Source organism: Nerophis ophidion, linkage group LG09, assembly GCF_033978795.1.
Source record: "Nerophis ophidion isolate RoL-2023_Sa linkage group LG09, RoL_Noph_v1.0, whole genome shotgun sequence".
In the NCBI taxonomy this organism is placed as follows: domain Eukaryota; kingdom Metazoa; phylum Chordata; class Actinopteri; order Syngnathiformes; family Syngnathidae; genus Nerophis; species Nerophis ophidion.
This window is the reverse complement of record NC_084619.1, coordinates 6255952-6276813: the sequence shown is the minus strand read 5'-3', so window position 1 is coordinate 6276813 and position 20862 is coordinate 6255952. Positions and strand designations below refer to the sequence as shown.

Genomic DNA, 20862 nt, shown 5'->3' with positions numbered 1-20862 from the left:
GCTGTTGAACAAGTATGCCTTGCAATCGTTTGCGTGTGTCAGCAGAAGCCTCGTACGACATGTGACTGGGCTGGCAAGCTGTTTGGACGTGTTGTAGGGGGCGCCAAAGGCAGCACCCTCATAGGTTGCCCATATTATTGTTAATCGAGGGAAATTCTGCAAACTTTCTCGAGAATGGTTGATCCGACATTCGGTAGTCTCTCGGACTATTCGTGATGGTTTGCAAGTGTGATGCTGTCAAGCGGCATTTATATAAAACTCGCGGGCAATTTTCATATTAAGGTGCGGCCCGCGTGTCTGAGACCCCTGGTTTATACATAGCACAAAGTAAAAAAAACTCTGTATGCTGTGTTATTTCATTTTAAATTTCAAAAGAGTTTTGTGGAAGTGTAACGCGTTAGAGTGGGATGCATGGGATTCTGGGTATTGGTTATTTTGTGTTTATGTTGTTACAGTGCCGATGTTCTTTTGTGTTTATGTTGTGTTACAGTGCCGATGTTCTCCCAAAATGTGTTTGTCATTCTTGTTTGGTGTGGGTTCACAGTGTGGCGCATATTAGTAAGAGTGTTAAAGTTGTTTATATCGCAACCCACAGTGTAACCTGTATGGCTGTTGAACAAGTATGCCTTGCAATCGTTGGCGTGTGTCAGCAGAAGCCTTTTACGACATGTGACTGGGCTGGCAAGCTTTTTGGACGAGGGAAATTCTGCAAACTTTCGCGAGAATGGTTGATCTGACATTCGGTTGTCTCTCGGACTGTCAAGCGGCATATATATATATATATATATATATATATGTATATATAAAACTCGCGGGCAATTTTCATATTAAGGTGCGGCCCTCGTGTTTGAAACCCCTGGTTTATACATAGCACAAAGTAAAAAAAGCTCTGTATGCAGTGTTATTTCATTTTAAATTTCAAGAGTTTTGTGGCTCCCAATGTTTTCTTTATTTTGTGAAACAGGTCAAAATGGCTCTTTGAGTGGTAAAGGTTGCCGACCCCTGCTGTTGAGGCAACAAATCATTGTTGGTAAGGCCACACTATTAAAGGCAGTGACTCTTTGACAAAAACCAATGAGACAACGTCTGTAAAATTTCCGACATGAGCAAATACCTTACTATTAGGACAAATACAATCTCCCGGTATTGTCAACGTCCTCTGAGGATGTTGACTATTGTGCCTGCAGAGGACCCTATGCAGTATGCAATGTAGTGTACCTTCATCAGCGTCTTGTCAGATTCCAGCTTTGTAATGTGCTCATCGATGTTCTGAACACGACCCTCCAGTCTGTCTTGCTGCCTCATTAGCACGGCCTGTAGAGAGATGACAAACAGGAAATGAAGGAGGTGGACGAAGACCAAACAGGACACAAGTCCAACTAAAGTCATAAGTGCCACAGTTCTGTTCTGTTCACCATTTCCTGGTTTAGAAGGATCAACCTTCAAATGGGATATTGTGTTTTTGTAAGATGTACAGGTCATTTCATTCACTATGTTTTGTTTACTACCTTCTCCATTGCTGTTGTAATAAATTCTAGATTATTTCTTGAGCAATGAACCATCAGCAATGTGTAAAGCTGGAAAACAACAATACACTCTATTTCTGGTGCTCTTAATTTACCTCCAATTGCACTTTCAAAGCTGAAAATAAAATACCGTATTTCCTTGAATTGCCGCAGGGTATATACTGTAGTATGCGCCTGCCTAGAATTACTGCCAGGTCAAACTCGTTTCGCCAAATAATTAGCATATGCCTAGAATTTCCACCGGGTCAAACTCGTCACGTCAGGAGTGACACTTCACCTGTCATCATTTTCAAAATGGAGGAGGCTGCTTTCAATCATTTTAAATCGCATAAAGCAGGAGTCGGGAACATTTTTGGCTGAGAGAGCCCTTAAAGCCAGATATTTCAAAATGTATTTCCGTGAGAGCCATAAAGGTGGCGACTTGTCCAGGGTGCATGCCGCCTTCCGCTCGATTTTAGCTGAGATAGGCACCAGCGACCCCAAAGGAAATAAGCAGTAGAAAATGGATGAATACAACTAAATGCGTGCATTTTTAAGTAAGACCAACATTTTTAGAGTATAATAAGTCTCTTATTCTTTTTAATAACATTGTTATTCTAAAGCTAACCAATAATAAATATAATACTTCTTACCATTGATGCACTTCTTCAAGAGGTGTGAGAGAAAATGGATGGTTGGATTAAAATGCATGAAAAGATTTTATAATTTGAACGTTATTTTTAACACTGTGATTACCAGCGGAATTATTCTCAGCTAATATTTATCTGAGAGCCAGATGCAGTCATCAAAAGAGCCACATCCGGCTCTAGAGCCAGAGGTTCCCTACCCCTGGCATAAAGGGAATTAGATTAAGAGCTATTCAGTAGGATTTAAGGTCCAAGCTATTGAATATGCTAAAAAGGACAGTAAGCAGCTATGTTTTATTAATATACCGTAGCTGCGTGTGTCAAATACGAGTCATTAAATGACTCCCGCCTCCTGGTGGTAGAGGGCGCTAGTGATCCTTCTTGCGACAACTCGGCTGCAGAAGTGACAACAAGCAGCAAGAGTGAGCAGCGATCGTTTATTTTTCCTCTCGTTTGCACTTTTAACATGGAGGCCGTAGAAGAAATTTTTATTATTTTATTTATTTTTATTAAATCAACATAATAAACACAAGATACGCTTACAATTAGTGCACCAACCCCAAAAACCTCCCTTTTTCATGACAAAAAAAAAATAAAAAAATAAAAAAGAACCCCCCATTCATTTTTTGAGACTTTTTAAATAAAATATTATCATAGCAAATTATACGATGGCATCATGGTGACCAAGCACCTAATCACGCCCCCCCCCTCCCCCCTCGCCACAGGTATTTTGGCAATCTGGGGAAAAGCCTGTATCGCTATTATTGTCATGTAACTCCTGCAATCATCGAGGCAAGACTAACATGTTTGCGTGCTCGCGTTGCTGTGATTCTTTTGCATGGTAACATTGCTTTGTTGCTAGGCAGATCTCATAAGACATTCAAATAAAAATAGGTGTCAGTTATGTTCTCTATCCCGCTTCCTTGGCAACTTGGTCTGTAGAATCTTGCTCCCTTAGGCAGACAAACTTAAAAAAAATAAATAAATCCTACGACCAAATGAAAAAGTTAATTTACTGTAAACATACATATAAAAACCCCGTTTCCATATGAGTTGGAAAATTGTGTTAGATGTAAATATAAACAGAATACAATGATTTGCAAATCATTTTCAACCCATATTCAGTTGAATATGCTACAAAGACAACATATTAGATGTTCAAACTGATAACCGTGTGTTTTTTTTGCAAATAATCATTAACTTTAAAATTTGATGCCAGCAACATGTGACAAAGAAGTTGGGAAAGGTGGCAATAAATACTGATAAAGTTGAGGAATGCTCATCAAACACTTATATGGAACATCCCACAGGTGTGCAGGCTAATTGGTAACAGGTGGGTGCCATGATTGGGTATAAAAGCAGCTTCCATGAAATGCTAAGTAATTCACAAACAAGGATGGGGCGACGGTCACCACTTTGCAAGCAAATTGTCGAACAGTTTTAGAACAACATTTCTCAACGAGCTATTGCAAGGAATTTAGGGATTTTACCATCTACGGTCCCTAAAATCATCAAAAAGTTCAGAGAATCTGGAGAAATCACTGCACGTAAGCGATGATATTACGGACTTTTGACCCCTCAGGCGGTACTGCATCAAAAACCGACATCAGTGTGTAAAGGATATCACCACATGGGTTCAAACACTTCATGAAACCACTGTCAGTAACTACAGTTGGTCGCTACATCTGTAAGTGCAAGTTAAAACTCTACTATGCAAAGCGAAAGTCATTTATCAACAACACAAAGAAACACCGCCGGCTTTGCTGGGCCCGAGCTCATCTAAGATGGACTGATGCAAAGTGGAAAAGTTTTCTGTGGTCTGAAAAGTCCACATTTCAAATTATATTTGGAAACAGAGTACGTGGTGTCCTCCAGAACAAAGAGGAAAATAACCATTGGGACTGTTATAGGTGCAAAGTTCAAAAGCCAGCATCTGTGATGGTATGGGGGTGCATTAGTGCCCAAGGCATGGGTAACTTACACATCTGTGAAGGCACCATTAATGCTGAAAGGTCCATACAGGTTTTGGAACAACATATGCTGCCATCCAAGCAACGTTATCATGGCCGCCCCTGCTTATTTCAGCATGACAAGTGTTACAACAGCGTGGTTTCGTAAAAAAAGAGTGTGGGTACTTTCCTGGCTCGTCTGCAGTCCAGACCTGTCTCCCATCTTAAATGTGTGGCGCATTATGAAGCGTAAAATACGACTGTTGAACGACTGAAACTCTACATAAAACAAGAATGGGAAAGAATTCCACTTTCAAAGCTTCAACAATTAGTTTCCTCAGTTTCCAAACGTTTATTGAGGGTTGTTAAAAGAAAAGGTGATGTAACACAGTGGTGAACATGCCCTTTCCCAACTACTTTGGCACGTGTTGCAGTCATGAAATTCTAAGTTAATAATTATTTGCAAAAAAAAAAAATAAAGCTTATGAGTTTGAACATCAAATATGTTGTCTTTGTAGCATATTCAACTGAATATGGGTTGAAAAGGATTTGCAAATCATTGTATTCTGTTTGTATTTACATCTAACACAATTTCTCAACTCATATGGAAACGGGGTTCGTATTAACTTTTCTACTCTGTATTAAATCTAAAATCTATTTTTTTTTTTTAAATTAGGGCAAGTTTTTTTTTCAACATGTAGTCATCTGCTGGATGACCCTTTGATTGAGGTTCCAAAATGTGGTACTGTAGATCTGCCAACGGAACCAAACTAGGGTTGTACTGTACTGTATTGGTATCATACCACGATACCAATGAATCATATTCAGTACTATACCACCTCTAAAAAGTACCGGTCACCACTTCGTCGTCACGTCACGTCATGTCATTGTTGGTTTTACGAGCATGTTCGGCAGCACACAATCACAGAGTACCTACAAGCAGATAGTGTGTAGACAGAAAAGCGAGAACGGACCATTTTGGCAGAAAAACTAAAGATAAAGGTGAAGCTATAACACTGAAACACCCTCAGGAAGAGATGCTTTAAGACATGGCTAGCTAACTATAAAGTCCATCTGCAGTCTGCAGTATTTTAGCTACTTCTGAATCACTAATCCCCGCCTTCGTGGTGACAAAGTAAGTTTCTTACAAGTATCATTATCACTGCAGGACGAGGAATAGCTGAACATGCTTCACTACACACTGTAGCTCACCGGTGTCACCACTAATGACGCCGTTTCCGAATGTAAACAAAAGCAATGTGTGTATCCACTGTAATGATACCAAGTACAGGAGTGTATCTAGTCAATATTATGATTACATTAATATTTTATAGCATCACAAAATCTATTTTCATTTATTTTTTTATTTGTATAATATGTATAAACTCAGGAAATATGTCCCTGGACACATGAGGACTTTAAATATGACCAATGTATGATCTTGTTACTATTTGGTATCGTATTGATACCTAAATTTGTGGCATCATCCAAAACTAATGTAAAGCATCAAACAACAAAAGAATGAGTATTATTACATTTTAACAGAAGTGTAGATAGAACATGTTAAAATTAGGGCTGGGCAACGATTACAATTTTTAATCGAAGTTAATCGCACTATTTCTCCGATTAATGGCGATTAACTGCATTGTATACGCAAAGCCCAATAATAAATTCAAAAGTAGTGTGTAGTGCACCTTTATTGGAATATTCTCCCACATGAACAAAAGCGCCAAAACATTTGTTGTGCAAACACAATTTAAATCAGTCCTTGTTAAACAGTAGCAGTTAAATAGCAGATTTTATGAAAATCAACTCCAAAAATGTCAATACAAACATTTAAGCTTATTGCCACTGCCAGGGTATTTAAGTTATCCTGTTTGTTATGGAAAATAAATATAATCTTCATACAAATCTCTGAGCCACAATCATAACATCTGAACAGGCAATTTCTGAGGTAACAGCAGAATTTATTTTTTTTAATCAGGGTCTTATGTTTAAGAAACCTATATTATAGGTAGTGGGCTGTTTTAGGGAATTTTTCATCAAATTATCCGTAGTAGCAATATTAATAATGTTGTGTTTATTCTGCGTAGTGCACTTAAAATAATTATGAGCATATCTGATTGTTTGCTTGGTGCTTTGATAAACTGAAGGCATCATATACATGGTACTATATTGTGATGTTATGAGCCGGGGAAAAAAAGAACTACCCTACCCAGCATGCAACAGGAGTGAGGAGCATGCGCGGTAGCCCGGTATAGGTTGTGTCGCCATGACGACATCTTGTATGTTGTGATATGCACGCTCTGAAAGTAAACGTTAAGAACTCAGCCAACACTCCTGGTCTGCATTATTCATAAATAGACAGACAACACATATACTCCGCTGCTTCACAGGCCGCTGGATGTAGCCGGCAAAGTATTCCCATGCTAGCTAGCCGCTCTAGCAAGCACGCCTCATTCAGTCCAAAACGGCCCGATCTATCCACATTCAGAATTGTCTGGCGGTCGTAAGTGATCCCGGAGTGACCACGCTGTAAGCCAGCCAGGAAATTTGCAGAATTGTCCGGTATTTTTGCCAAATGTTCCATCTTTACCAAGAGCCCCTCCACGCCGGGCGACGCCATCTTGTTAAGAAAAGGCGTTAACAAAATAAAAGCATGTAAACAACATACGCAAATGTGCGATAAAATAATTGTCGGCGTTAATAGATTGATGAGTTAACTCGTAATTAACGCATTAATTTGCCCACCCCTAGTTAAAATGGAAAATAACATATGCGGTCCTCTCCAAGGTTTCTCATAGTCATCATTGTCGACGTCCCACTGGGGTGAGTTTTTCCTTGCCCTTATGTGGGCTTTACCGAGGATGTCGTTGTGGTTTGTGCAGCCCTTTGAGACACTTGTGATTTAGGGCTATATAAATTAACACTGATTGATTGATATATTAACAGTAAAAGTAGATTAATAATCCATTTTCTACCTCTTGTCCTTAATAATAATAACAGAATGATAAATGACACAATATGTCACAGCATATGTCAGCAGCTAAATTAGGAGCCTTTGTTTGTTTACTTACTAATAAAAGACAAGTTTCGCGTATGTTCACTATTTTATTTAAGGACACATTTGGAATAAGAAACATATGTTTAATGTACCCTACGATTATTTTGTTAAAATAAAGCCAACAATGCCATTTTTTTGTGGTGCCCTTTATTTCGAAAGTACCGAAAAGTATCAAAATACATTTTGGTACCGGTATCGGGCAGGGGCGTCGCCAGACATATTTCACTGGGGCACGTGCCCCACTGTTGATCTGCAGTGGGGCGGCATAGCTCGGTTGGTAGAGTGGCCGTGCCAGCAACTTGAGGGTTGCAGGTTCGATTCCCGCTTCCGCCATCCTAGTCACTGCCGTTGTGTCCTTGGGCAAGGCACTTTACCCACCTGCTCCCAGTGCCACCCACACTGGTTTAAATGTAACTTAGATATTGGGTTTCACTATGTAAAGCGCTTTGAGTCACTAGAGAAAAGCGCTATATAAATATACTTCACACAGTGCCCCAGTAAAAATTTCACCAATTAAAAAAATAACGCTTCAGAGTTTTAGGTCTACATAACATAGACAACAGCACACATACTACTTAGTATGGTAATTGATTGCTACTGTATTCCCTCCACGTAACAATGAGCACATGGCTAATTAATATGGTAATTTATTCACATGTGGATCGAGACTTCAGTTGAGAGAGAGAGAGAGGATGAGAATCACTGCGTGAGGTAGGTAACGTTAGCCAACAACAATTTGTTAATTACATTATTTTGATTTGACTCAAACTGTAACTCCTAGATGGATATCAGAAAGTTATTCGCCCGCAGCAGGGAAAAAGCACCGAAGAATGAGAGATGTAAGTGAAGTCCTAGCTAGCTAAGCAACATCATTGTCTTAAGTTGATGCTAAGTTAGCTAACATTATTCCTTGTATTAAAAACAAACATATTCATTTGATGTACGAGCTGTCGGGGGAATTTCCAATGAACATGAAACATAATGTTGGTTATTGTCTGCTGCTTCTGCATCAATGATGATTTGGAGTCAGCATGTGTGAGTTGAGTGCTTCTCAAATGGTTTATCTTCAGGAAGAAAAACATTTTTCCATATTAAGTCGTGAGCCAAAATTTTAAATCATTCAAGTTTATTTCACAGAAAAATAGCACAGTAGACTTGTCTTGTTAATCGGTGTGACTTTGACTAAAATAATCTTGTCTTGTCACCAGAAAAATGGCTACAGCTAAAGCATCTGGTTTTGTTTCCAGAATAAAATAGTAACATTTCTGTATTTGTTTTCAGAAAGATGGCTGAAAATATCGGGTTTTGTTGCCCCATTTAGACTTAAAAAAAAAATATATTTCCATGTCTGTCCTGAGTCCTCCTCCAACTTGTTAGTCGGTTTGCCTTTTACTAAAATACTCACTAATAGTCACTCGAAAAAAGGCTAAAATAATCTGGTTTTGTTGCCACATTTTGATTTTTTTCTCCCTAAACTTTTTTTTTTTCCATGCACACATGTGACTGCGACTCACTGAAAATGACACACAATCCACTTTTATGTCACGACCCAGCAGTTGGGAACCACTGGTCAACTGTATAACAGTTACTGTAATATTTCCATGTCTGTCCAGAGTGATTGACCACTTTGCAAAAATGAAAAGGAGACGTTACAGTTTACTTCTCAGAAAAAGATTCCCTGAACAGACACACAACAGTTGTTCATTTATTCTACTACTGTGGCTTTATTTCAAAAAGATTCATTGCTCTTCCTTTTTGCTTTTACCAGTAGCAGTTTAGAAGTCTGCGGTAAAAAAGTGCACAAGTAGGTCAAATGCATGAGTTAATTTCAGGTGGTTAATCACAGATCCATACAACATCATCTGATATGATTTCATAGTTTAAAGCACTATTTATGTATTTTTTATGATAAATAAGTGCTAAAAATGTCTTTACTTGCGCGCTTTGCACGCTCACATGAATTATTTGTGCCCCTGGTGTGCCCCAGTACAGTATTAGGTCTGGTGACGCCCCTGGTATCGGGACAACACTAAACCAAACTGATGTGAACTCGACAAGCTGTTCGGTGTAAGCCAATGAGTCACATCGTACTCCAAAGTCCAGAGTGGACGGAGGAAGCACGTGCTGGCAGCAAACATTCACTGTGAGAACACTGACAACTGCACAGATTACATAACTCCCGTTGCCTCAAGAAAGCAAAAAAACATCACTAAAGACCGCACACACCCTGGCTTCCACCTGTTCCACCTGCTACCATTGGGCGGGCGCTACAGGTGCATCAGAGCTAGAACAAACAGGCTCAGAGACGGATTTTTTCCCCAGAGCTGTCACCATGTTGAACTCTAACTTATTATAATAATAATAATAATAATAATAATAATAATAATTCAGCCCTATACAATATCCTGTCCTAATACCTTACTGCAGGGGTCGGGAACCTTTTTGGCTGAGAGAGCCATGAAAGCCAAATCCATCCATCCATCCATCATCTTCCGCTTAACTGAGGTCGGGTCGCGGGGGCAGCAGCCTAAGCAGGGAAGCCCAGACTTCCCTCTCCCCAGCCACTTCGTCCAGCTCTTCCCGGGGGATCCCGAGGCGTTCCCAGGCCAGCCGGGAGACATAGTCTTCCCAACGTTTCAAAGTATATTTCCGTAAGAGCCATATAACATTTTTCAACACTGAATACAATTACATTTGTGCATTTTTAAGTATGACCAACATTTGTAGAGTATAATAAGTCTCTTTTTCTTTTTAACAACTATATAATACTTCTTACCATTAATGCGACATCTTTAACAGGTGCGGTAGAAAACGGATGGTTGGATTAAAATGCATGAGAATGTTTTATAATTTGAAACTGTGATTACCAGCAGAATTATTCATTACTTATCGTGTTAAGCAATGTCAGCTAACATTTATCTGAGAGCCAGATGCAGTCATCTGGCTCTAGAGCCATAGGTTCCCTACCCCTGGTTTAAGCATTAGACACCTTTTTACCTGCACTCTGCCTTCCGCTGTTCCCCACATCTACAAAGCAATTAGCTACCGACTGCCACCTACTGATATGGAAGAGTATTACACGGTTACTCGGCTGAGCTCGGTTAGGAGAGTGGCCGTGCTAGCAACCTTAGGGTTACAGGTTCGATTCCCGCTTCCGCCATCCTAGTCACTGCTGTTGTGTCCTTGGGCAAGACACTTTACCCACCTGCCCCCAGTGCCACCCACACTGGTTTAAATGTAACTTAGATATTGGGTGTCACTTTGTGAAGCGCTTTGAGTCACTAGAGAAAAGCGCTATATAAATATAATTATCTGAGAGCCATATGTAGTCATCAAAAGAGCCACATCTGGCTCTAGAGCCATAGGTTCCCTACCCCTGCCCTACTGCATGGGTGTCAAACTCTGGCCCGCGAAATTTGGCCCGCCGTGTAATTTAATTAGACCCTTGAGGTAATATTAAATTAAGATTAGAGCTGGCCCGCCGGTATTATACATGGTCGATGCCTCTGTAACACTGCATTCACCGCTGATACTCATACTTCCCAACCCTCACAATTTTCCCGGGAGACTCCCAAAGTTCAGTGCCCCTCCCGAAAATCTCCCGGGGCAACCATTCTTCCGAATTTCTCTCCGATTTTCACCCGGACAACAATATTGGGGGCGTGCCTTTAGTGTCCTCTGCAGCCTGTCGTCACGTCCGCTTTTCCGCCATACAAACAACGTGCCGGTCCAGTCACGTAATATATGCGGCTTTAACACACACAAGCAAATGCATGGCATACATGATCAACAGCATACAGGTCACACTGAGGGTGGCCATATAAACAACTTTAACACTTTTACAAATATCCGCCACACTGTTAACCCACACCAAACAAGAATGACAAACACATTTCGGGAGAACATCCGCACCGTAGCACAACATGAACTCAACAGAAAAAAAACGGGTGGCCGTATAAACAACTTTAACACTTTTACAAATATGTGCCACACTGTGAACCCACACCAAACAAAAATGACAAACACATTTCGGGAGAACATCCGCACCGTAGCACAACATAAACTCAACAGAAAAAACACCCGGAAACCCTTGCAGCACTAACTCTTCCGGGACGCTACAATATACACCCCCGCTACCAAAAAACTCGCTCCCCCAATTTTTATCTACATTTTATTTGATATGCCATTGATATTTTTTAATCATCCATCCATCCATCTTCTTCCGCTTATCCGAGGTCGGGTCGCGGGGGCAACAGCCTAAGCAGGGAAACCCAGACTTCCCTCTCCCCAGCCACTTCGTCTAGCTCTTCCCGGGGGATCCCGAGGCGTTCCCAGGCCAGCCGGGAGACATAGTCTTCCCAACGTGTCCTGGGTCTTCCCCGTGGCCTCCTACCGGTTGGACGTGCCCTAAACACCTCCCTAGGGAGGCGTTCGGGTGGCATCCTGACCAGATGCCCGAACCACCTCATCTGGCTCCTCTCGATGTGGAGGAGCAGCGACTTTACTTTGAGTTCCTCCCGGATGGCAGAGCTTCTCACCCTATCTCTAAGGGAGAGACCCAAACTCATTTCGGCCGCTTGTACCCGTGATCTTATCCTTTCGGTCATGACCCAAAGCTCAGGACCATAGGTGAGGATGGGAACGTAGATCGACCGGTAAATTGAGAGCTTTGCCTTCCGGCTCAGCTCCTTCTTCACCACAACGGATCGATACAACGTCCGCATTACTGAAGACGCCGCACCGATCCGCCTGTCGATCTCACGATCCACTCTTCCCTCACTCGTGAACAAGACTCCTAGGTACTTGAACTCCTCCACTTGGGGCAGGGTCTCATCCCCAACCCGGAGATGGCACTCCACCCTTTTCCGGGCGGGAACCATGGACTCTGACTTGGAGGTGCTGATTCTCATTCCGGTCGCTTCACACTCGGCTGCGAACCGATCCAGTGAGAGCTGAAGATCCCGTGTTATTATTATTTGAAACTAGATTTTGCTATAAAGTTATATAAGCCTTGCTTGTTTAATATTCAATGTAAAACTTGTTTGGGTCCCTATTAAAAAGGTTCATTTGTTCAACCTTGGCCCGCGGCTTTGTTCAGTTTTAAATTTTGGCCCACTCTGTATTTGAGTTTGACACCCCTGGACTACTGTACAATACTACCCTTCGAGTGCAATACGTCCGACACTGATTATTCATTACTTCGGTACTCTTGTCTTGTTCTGTATATTGTACAGTATTTTGTATTTCTATAGTGTTTTGTATATTGTACAGGATTGCTTATCATTTTTATTGGATAGTAGTCTGTTTATTTCAATTGTTAGTTTTTCCTTTATTACCTCTTGTGTTGTTTATGTTACTCCACATTTGTTCCCACAACCGCACCTTAAAGTCCTACTGAAAGCCACTACTAGCGACCACGCAGTCTGATAGTTTATATATCAATGATGAAATATTAACATTGCAACACATGCCAATACGGCCGCTTTAGTTTACTAAATTGCAATTTTAAATTTCCCGCAGAGTTTCCTGTTGAAAACGTCGCGGAATGATGATGCGTATGATGACGCGTGTTTGTGACGTTATTAGCCCAGCACCACTTGCGGCTAAAAGTCGTCTCTTTACATCGCACAATTACACAGTATTCTGGACATCTGTGTTGCTGAATCTTTTGCAATTTGTTCAATTAATAATGGAGACGTCAAAGTAGAAAGATGGAGGTGGGAAGCTTTTAGTCTTTAGCCACACAAACACAGCCGGTGTTTCCTTGTTTAAAATTCCCGGAGGTGAAGCTTTACTATGGATCAGAGCGGTCAAGCGAACGTGGATCCCGACCACTTGTCAACCGGCAGGTTTCGGTGAGAAAATTGTGGTAAAAAGTCGCCTCTTACCGGAGATCAGCGGAGCTTCTGTCCTGCTGCAGCTGCCGTGACTTCTCTCAGAGACTGTCGTCAACACACCCGTGGACATACCCCTCCGACTATCAGGTCCTATTTAACTCACTAAAACACTAGCAACACAATAGAAAGATAAGGGGTTTCCCAGAATTATCCTAATAATGTGTCTAAAAACATCTGAATCGCTCCCAATGCAATCGCCTTTTTTCCCTTTTTTTTCTAGTCCTTCACTCTAATTTTCCTCATCCACGAATCTTTCATCCTCGCTCAAATTAATGGGGAAATTGTCGCTTTCTCGGTCCGAATCGCTCTTGCTGCTGGAGGCTCACATTATAAACAATGTGAGGACGTGAGGAGCTCTCACACCGGTGATGTCATCGTCTGCTACTTACGGTACAGGCAGGGCTTTTTTATTAGCCACCAAAAGTTGCGAACTTTATCGTCGATGTTCTCTACTAAATCTTTTCAGCAAAAATATGGCAATATCACGAAATGATGGAGTATGACACATACAGTGGTGCAAAAAAGTATTTAGTCAGCCACCGATTGTGCAAGTTCTCCCACTTAAAATGATGACAGAGGTCTGTCATTTTCATCATAGGTACACTTCAACTGTGAGAGACAGAATGTGGGAAAAAAATCCAGGAATTCACGGTGTAGGAATTTTAAAGAATTTATTTGTAAATTATGGTGGAAAATAAGTATTTGGTCAACCATTCCAAGCTCTCACTGATGGAAGGAGGTTTTGGCTGAAAATCTCACGATACATGGCCCCATTCATTCTTTCCTTAACACGGATCAATCGTCCTGTCCCCTTAGCAGAAAAACAGCCCCAAAGCATGATGTTTCCACCCCCATGCTTCACAGTAGGTTTGGTGTTCTTGGGATGCAACTCAGTATTCTTCTTCCTCCAAACACGACGAGTTGAGTTTATACCAAAATGGATACATGGATGATACGGCAGAGGATTGGGGGAATGTCATGTGGTCAGATGAAACCAAAATAGAACTTTTTGGTATAAACTCAACTCGTCCTGTTTGGAGGAAGAAGAATACGGAGTTGCATCCCAAGAACACCATACCTACTGTGAAGCACGGGGGTGGAAACATCATGCTTTGGGGCTGTTTTTCTGCTAAGGGGACAGGACGATTGATCCGTGTTAAGGAAAGAATGAATGGGGCCATGTATCGTGAGATTTTGAGCCAAAACCTCCTTCCATCAGTGAGAGCTTTGAATGGTTGACCAAATACTTATTTTCCACCATAATTTACAAATACATTCTTTAAAATTCCTAGATTTTTTTTTTCACATTCTGTCTCTCACAGTTGAGGTGTACCTATGATGAAAATTACAGACCTCTGTCATCATTTTAAGTGGGAAAACTTGCACAATCGCTGGCTGACTAAATACTTTTTTGCCCCACTGTAGAATGGACCTGCTATCCCCGTTTTAAATAAGAAAATCACATTTCAGTAGGCCTTTAAATTGGAGTCTTTAATCTCGTTATATCCAAATATATTCTATCTATTCTATTCTAAATCCACCTGACCCCAGCTGTCCACTGTTGGGAGCCGTCCCACTTCCTGTGTGGAGTACCGAGTCCCACAGGGGGGGGGTCCAAGAACTAAATAGAATCCTTCAGCATTTAGTGCTGCAGATGGAAATCAATGTACAGTCTCAGTCTGATTGATGACAGAGAGCATTGGAGGGCACGGGCGTCCTTTTAATGAGCTTGGTTGTGCATGGAAAAGCCACTTGTGCACCAACTAAGAGGAAGCCTGCGCTCAAGGCAACAAAGCCTGCTGGATTATCTAATGTGCATGTGGGGGAGGAGACACTCTCACTAGCCCCTCTCTGCTTTTCTCCTCTCGCCACATGCATCCCGCTACCGTCGTTGTTTGCCTTAGCCTCTGCGGCAGCGGCAACCACTCTCATGCGGACCCCCAGGGCCCCGAGTGGAATAGTGCTGAATGACAGTAAAGTGAGACATGTAAACCGTAATCGAGAGAGAGAAAGTTGGGAGCCAAAAAAATGACAAGGAGAACCAGGACATTCCTTTGGTCTCCAGCGAACGGTTTTCAGCACAGCTACTTTGCGGTATCACAGCAACCGGCCTCTTCAGCTACCGACAACGAGCGGCCGGCCACTAGACTCCACTAGAACACTGCAACTCATCCCAGTGGTGGCGAGTGCTTTCCACCATGTGCTTCATTATTGGAAATAAATTGCAATTGGACAAACAAGGGGCTTCACGGTGGCAGAGGGGTTAGTGCGTCTGCCTCACAATACGAAGTTCCTGCAGTCCTGGGTTCAAATCCAGGCTCGGGATCTTTGTGTGGAATTTGCATGTTCTCCCCGTGAATGCGTGGGTTCCCTCCGGGTACTCCGGCTTCCTCCCACATGCACCTGGGGATAGGTTGATTGGCAACACTAAATGGTCCCTAGTGTGTGAATGTTGTCTGTCTATCTGTGTTGGCCCTGCGATGAGGTGGCGACTTGTCCAGGGTGTACCCCGCCTTCCGCCCGATTGTAGCTGAGATAGGCGCCAGCGCCCCCCGCGACCCCACAAAAGGGAATAAGCGGTAGAAAATGGATGGATGGATGGACAAACAAGACTAGAGAAGAAGTAAGTAGACAATATGCACTCAACGTTATAGTAACAACCTGCACTATCTCATTCCATCCATCCATCCATTTTCTACCGCTTATTCCCTTTTGTGGTCGCTGGCGGCTATCTCAGCTACAATCGGGCGGAAGGCGGGGTACACCCTGGACAAGTCGCCACCTCATCGCAGGGCCAACACAGATAGACAACATTCACACTCACATTCACACACTAGGGCCAATTTAGTGTTGCCAATCAACCTATCCCCAGGTGCATGTCTTTGGAAGTGGGAGGAAGCCGGAGTACCCGGAGGGAACCCACGCATTCACGGGGAGAACATGCAAACTCCACACAGGAAGATCCCGAGCCTGGATTTATCCATCCATCCATCATCTTCCGCTTATCGAGGTCGGGTCGCGGGGGCAACAGCCTAAGCAGGGAAACCCAGACTTCCCTCTCCCCAGCCACTTCGTCTAGCTCTTCCCGTAGAATTTCACTGCATCATATTCAGAGCTGTGCTTCTCCAAGTCACTGGTGTGTGTGAGTGACAGGAAAAAAAGTTCTGACTCACTTTGAGGTAAGCTGTTTTGGTGCCACCTGTACCTGCGACCTGTGAAAATACAGTCATATCCGAGTCCATCCATCATCTTCCGCTTATCCGAGGTCGGGTCGCGGGGGCAGCAGCCTAAGCAGGGAACCCAGACTTCCCTCTCCCCAGCCACTTCGTCTAGCTCTTCCCGGGGGATCCCGAGGCGTTCCCAGGCCAGCCGGGAGACATAGTCTTCCCAACGTGTCCTGGGTCTTCCCCGTGGCCTCCTACTGGTTGGACGTGCCCTAAACACCTCCCTAGGGAGGCGTTCGGGTGGCATCCTGACCAGATGCCCGAACCACCTCATCTGGCTCCTCTCGATGTGAAGGAGCAGCGGCTTTACTTTGAGTTCCTCCCGGATGGCAGAGCTTCTCACCCTATCTCTAAGGGAGAGCCCCAAACTCATTTCGGCCGCTTGTACCCGTGATCTTATCCTTTCGATCATGACCCAAAGCTCATGACCATAGGTGAGGATGGGAACGTAGATCGACCGGTAAATTGAGAGCTTTGCCTTCCGGCTCAGCTCCTTCTTCACCACAACGGATCGGTACAACTTCCGCATTACTGAAGACGCCGCACCGATCCGCCTGTCGATCTCACGATCCACTCTTCCCTCACTCGTGAACAAGACTCCTAGGTACTTGAACTCCTCCACTTGGGGCAGGGTCTCCTCCCCAACCCGGAGATGGCATTCCACCCTTTTCCGGGCGAGAACCATGGACTCGGACTTGGAGGTGCTGATTCTCATTCCGGTCGCTTCACACTCGGCTGCGAACCGATCCAGCGAGAGCTGAAGATCCCGGCCAGATGAAGCCATCAGGACCACATCATCTGCAAAAAGCAGAGACCTAATCCTGCGGTCACCAAACCGGAACCCCTCAACGCCTTGACTGTGCCTAGAAATTCTGTCCATAAAAGTTATGAACAGAATCGGTGACAAAGGACAGCCTTGGCGGAGTCCAACCCTCACTGGAAATGTGTTCGACTTACTGCCGGCAATGCGGACCAAGCTCTGGCACTGATCGTACAGGGAGCGTATACTCGATATATACTCGATATATCGCCAAGTGCAACGATAGTCATTTTCTATATTGAAGAGAGACAAACCCACGATATATAGAGTATATTCCATATATTGCCCAACCCTACAGTAGCCATTTACTATATCGAACAGAGACAAACCCGCAATAAATCGAGTTTATTCCATATATCGCCCAGCCGTACGATATAGTCATTTTCTATATCGAACAGAGACAAACCCGCAATATATCGAGTATATTCGATTTGAACCCAGGACTGCAGGAACTTCGTATTGTGAGGCAGACGCACTAACCCCTCTGCCACCGTGAAGCTATCTCATTCCATTCAGTACAAAATAAGAATTCATTTAAAGGGTTTTTTTTGCGATTATATTTTTAAAACCCCAAAATATAACCACACCATTAGTGGTTTAAAGGCCTACTGAAATGAGATGTTCTTATTTAAACGGGGGATAGCAGGTCCATTCTATGTGTCATACTTGATCATTTCGCGATATTGCCATATTTTTGCTGAAAGGATTTAGTAGAGAACATCGACGATAAAGTTCGCAACTTTTGGGCGCTAATAGAAAAAAAGCCTTGCCTGTACCGGAAGTAGCAGACGATGTGCGCGTGACGTCACGGGTTGTGGAGCTCCTCACATCCTCACTTTGTTTATAATCATAGCCAGCAGTAGCTAGAGCTATTCGGACCGAGAAAGCGACAATTTCCCCATTAATTTGAGCGAGGATGAAGGATTCCTGGATGAGGATAGTGAGAGTGAAGGACTAGGAAAAAAAGAAAAGGCGACGGCTCCAGGCAGCGTTTCAGATGTAATTAGACACATTTACTAGATAGATAGATAGATAGATAGTACTCTGATTCCTTCAGGAGAGTTCCTTCAGGAAAATTTAAATTCCAGCAGCAGTGTACAGAGTTGAGATCAATTTTAAAAAAGTAAAACTAAATAATGGGGGTTTAAATAGAAACAAAATAGAGAAATATTACAATAAGAATAAAAAATAAAAAGCAACAGTGGGAATAAAAATATAACAGTAAAATAAGAATATAACAAGACAAAGTAGGCAGTAGTGACCATGTTATGAAAACGTATTGCACTGTTGTTGTTGTTGTTTTTGTTAGGATAATTGTGGAAGATCCCTTATCTGCTTATTGTTTTGATAGTGTTTAAGTGAGATTGTAAAGTCGTACCTGAAAGTCGGATGGCTGCGGTGAACGCCAGTGTGTCTCAGAGAGAAGCCGAGGAGCCAAGATCACAGCTGCCTTTTTGAGCTGCAGGAGGAGGTCCCATAATCCACTGAAGTCTCGGGTAAGAGCCGACTTAATATCACAATTTTCCCATCCAAAAACTTGCTGGTTGACGTAGAGAAACATATTCGCTAGACCGCTCTGTGTTAAAGCTTCACAATAAACAAAGAAACATCGGCTGTGTTTCGGTGCTAAAGGCAGCTGCAATACACCAACAGCATTCTTCTTTGACGTCTCCATTATTAATTGAACAAATCGCAAAAGATTCAGCAACACAGATGTCCAAATTACTGTGTTATTATGCGATGAAAAGAGACTACTTTTAGCCGTAAGTGGTGCTGGGCTAATATGTCAACTACAACCGAGACGTCACGTCATCAAGAAACTCCGCGGGAAATTTAAAATTGCAATTTAGTAAACTAAAAAGGCCGTATTGGCATGTGTTGCAATGTAAATATCTCATCATTGATATATAAACTATCAGACTGCGTGGTCGCTAGTAGTGGCTTTCAGTAGGCTTTTAACAGAACATCCATTTTTTACTGCTTGTCCCATTCGGGATCGCGAAGGTGCTGGAGCCTATCCCAGTGTATTTTTAAATGTCTATATTTTTCACAATTACTTATTATATTGAATTTAAAAAGAAACGCGTGGGCCCGAGGAATATGTCTGGCCTTTGGACTCACCGCCGTCTCGTCCACACAAAAGCAGTCCAAAAGAGGCAACTAACAATTTGCAGTCATGTTCAGAAACGTTATGATAGAATATATCGTTTTTTTCTTTTTCAAACCAGGGCGCACTGCTGATGAGCTGGTCTAGTCGGGTCTATTTTCATACAAAAGGCGCACCGTTCTTATGCTTTCTGAGCTCACTATGTTCTCTGCTGGCTGTACATATTCTACCAAGTCAGACCTACACTGTTTCAATGTCCAATTCTCTGATGATATAATTGTTGATGACTGAAGTGCTGATATCAACCAAACCTAACTCCCGCATTATAAATAATTCAATGTATATACTCTGATTAACTTGTGTGATGACTGTATTATGCTGATAGTATATATTTGTACTATGAATTGATTAACGTGACTTAAACAAGTTAAAAACTTATTCGGGTGTTACTATTTAGTGGTCATTTGTATGGAATCTACTAATAAAAGTCTCAATCAATCAAAAAAAATGGATTATAAGGCGCATTAAAAGGGTCATATTATGATTTTTTTTCTCAATTTAAAACACTACCTTGTGGTCTACATAACATGTAATGGTGGTTCTTTGGTGAAAGTGTTGCACAGATTAGGTTTTACAGACCATTTTCAAGTCGCGTTCTGAGCGTCTCTTCAGGATGCGCCGTTTTGTGGGTGGTCTTATTTACGTGGCTCACCTTCGACAGCGACTTCTCACCGTCGTTTTTGTTGTAGCGGTGTAGCGTGCAAGGACGGGAGTGGAAGAAGTGTCAAAAGATGGAGCTAACTGTTTTAATGACATTTAGGCACTGCCGATGAGCTGGTCTAGTCAGGTCTATTTTCATACAAAAGGCGCACCGTTCTTATGCTTTCTGAGCTCACTATGTTCACTGCTGGCTGTACATATTCTACCAAGTCAGACCTACACTGTTTCAATGTCCATTTCTCAGATGATATAATTGTTGATGACTGAAGTGCTGATATCAACCAAACCTAACCCTCCGCCCCCACACACTCCACATCCCAACCCCGGATTGTAATTAATGTAAATAATTCAATGTATATACTCTGATTAACTTGTGTGATGACTGTATTATGCTGATAGTATATATTTGTACCATGAATTGATTAACGTGACTTAAACAAGTTGAAAAACTTACTCAGGTGTTACTATTTAGTGGTCATTTGTATGGAATCTACTAATAAAAGTCTCAATCAATCAAAACAATTGATTATAAGGCGCATTAAAGGGGTCATATTATGATTTTTTTTCTCAATTTAAAACACTACCTTGTGGTCTACATAACATGTAATGGTGGTTCTTTGGTGAAAGTGTTGCACAGATTAGGTTTTACAGACCATTTTCAAGTCGCGTTCTGAACGTCTCTTCAGGATGCGCCGTTTTGTGGGTGGTCTTATTTACGTGGCTCACCTTCGACAGCGACTTCTCACCGTCGTTTTTGTTGTAGCGGTGTAGCGTGCAAGGACGGGAGTGGAAGAAGTGTCAAAAGATGGAGCTAACTGTTTTAATGACATTTAGGCACTGCCGATGAGCTGGTCTAGTCAGGTCTATTTTCATACAAAAGGCGCACCGTTCTTATGCTTTCTGAGCTCACTATGTTCACTGCTGGCTGT

The 20862-nt window shown here is 42.4% G+C and overlaps 1 protein-coding gene and 1 long non-coding RNA gene across 2 annotated transcripts in view; one reads left to right on the top strand and one right to left on the bottom strand.

Moving 5' to 3' along the window:
- The window catches only part of LOC133558954 (uncharacterized), a 91628-nt gene that overhangs the window by 32162 nt on the left and 38604 nt on the right, over positions 1–20862 (top strand). The gene's annotated exons all lie outside the window — the stretch shown is intronic.
- trim8a (tripartite motif containing 8a) overlaps positions 1–20862 on the bottom strand; it is a 64038-nt gene that overhangs the window by 11166 nt on the left and 32010 nt on the right. Inside the window, exon 4 of the mRNA XM_061910147.1 lies at positions 1219–1314. Within this exon, the coding sequence (XP_061766131.1) occupies positions 1219–1314 (96 nt within the window). The remainder of the gene's footprint in view (positions 1–1218; positions 1315–20862) is intronic.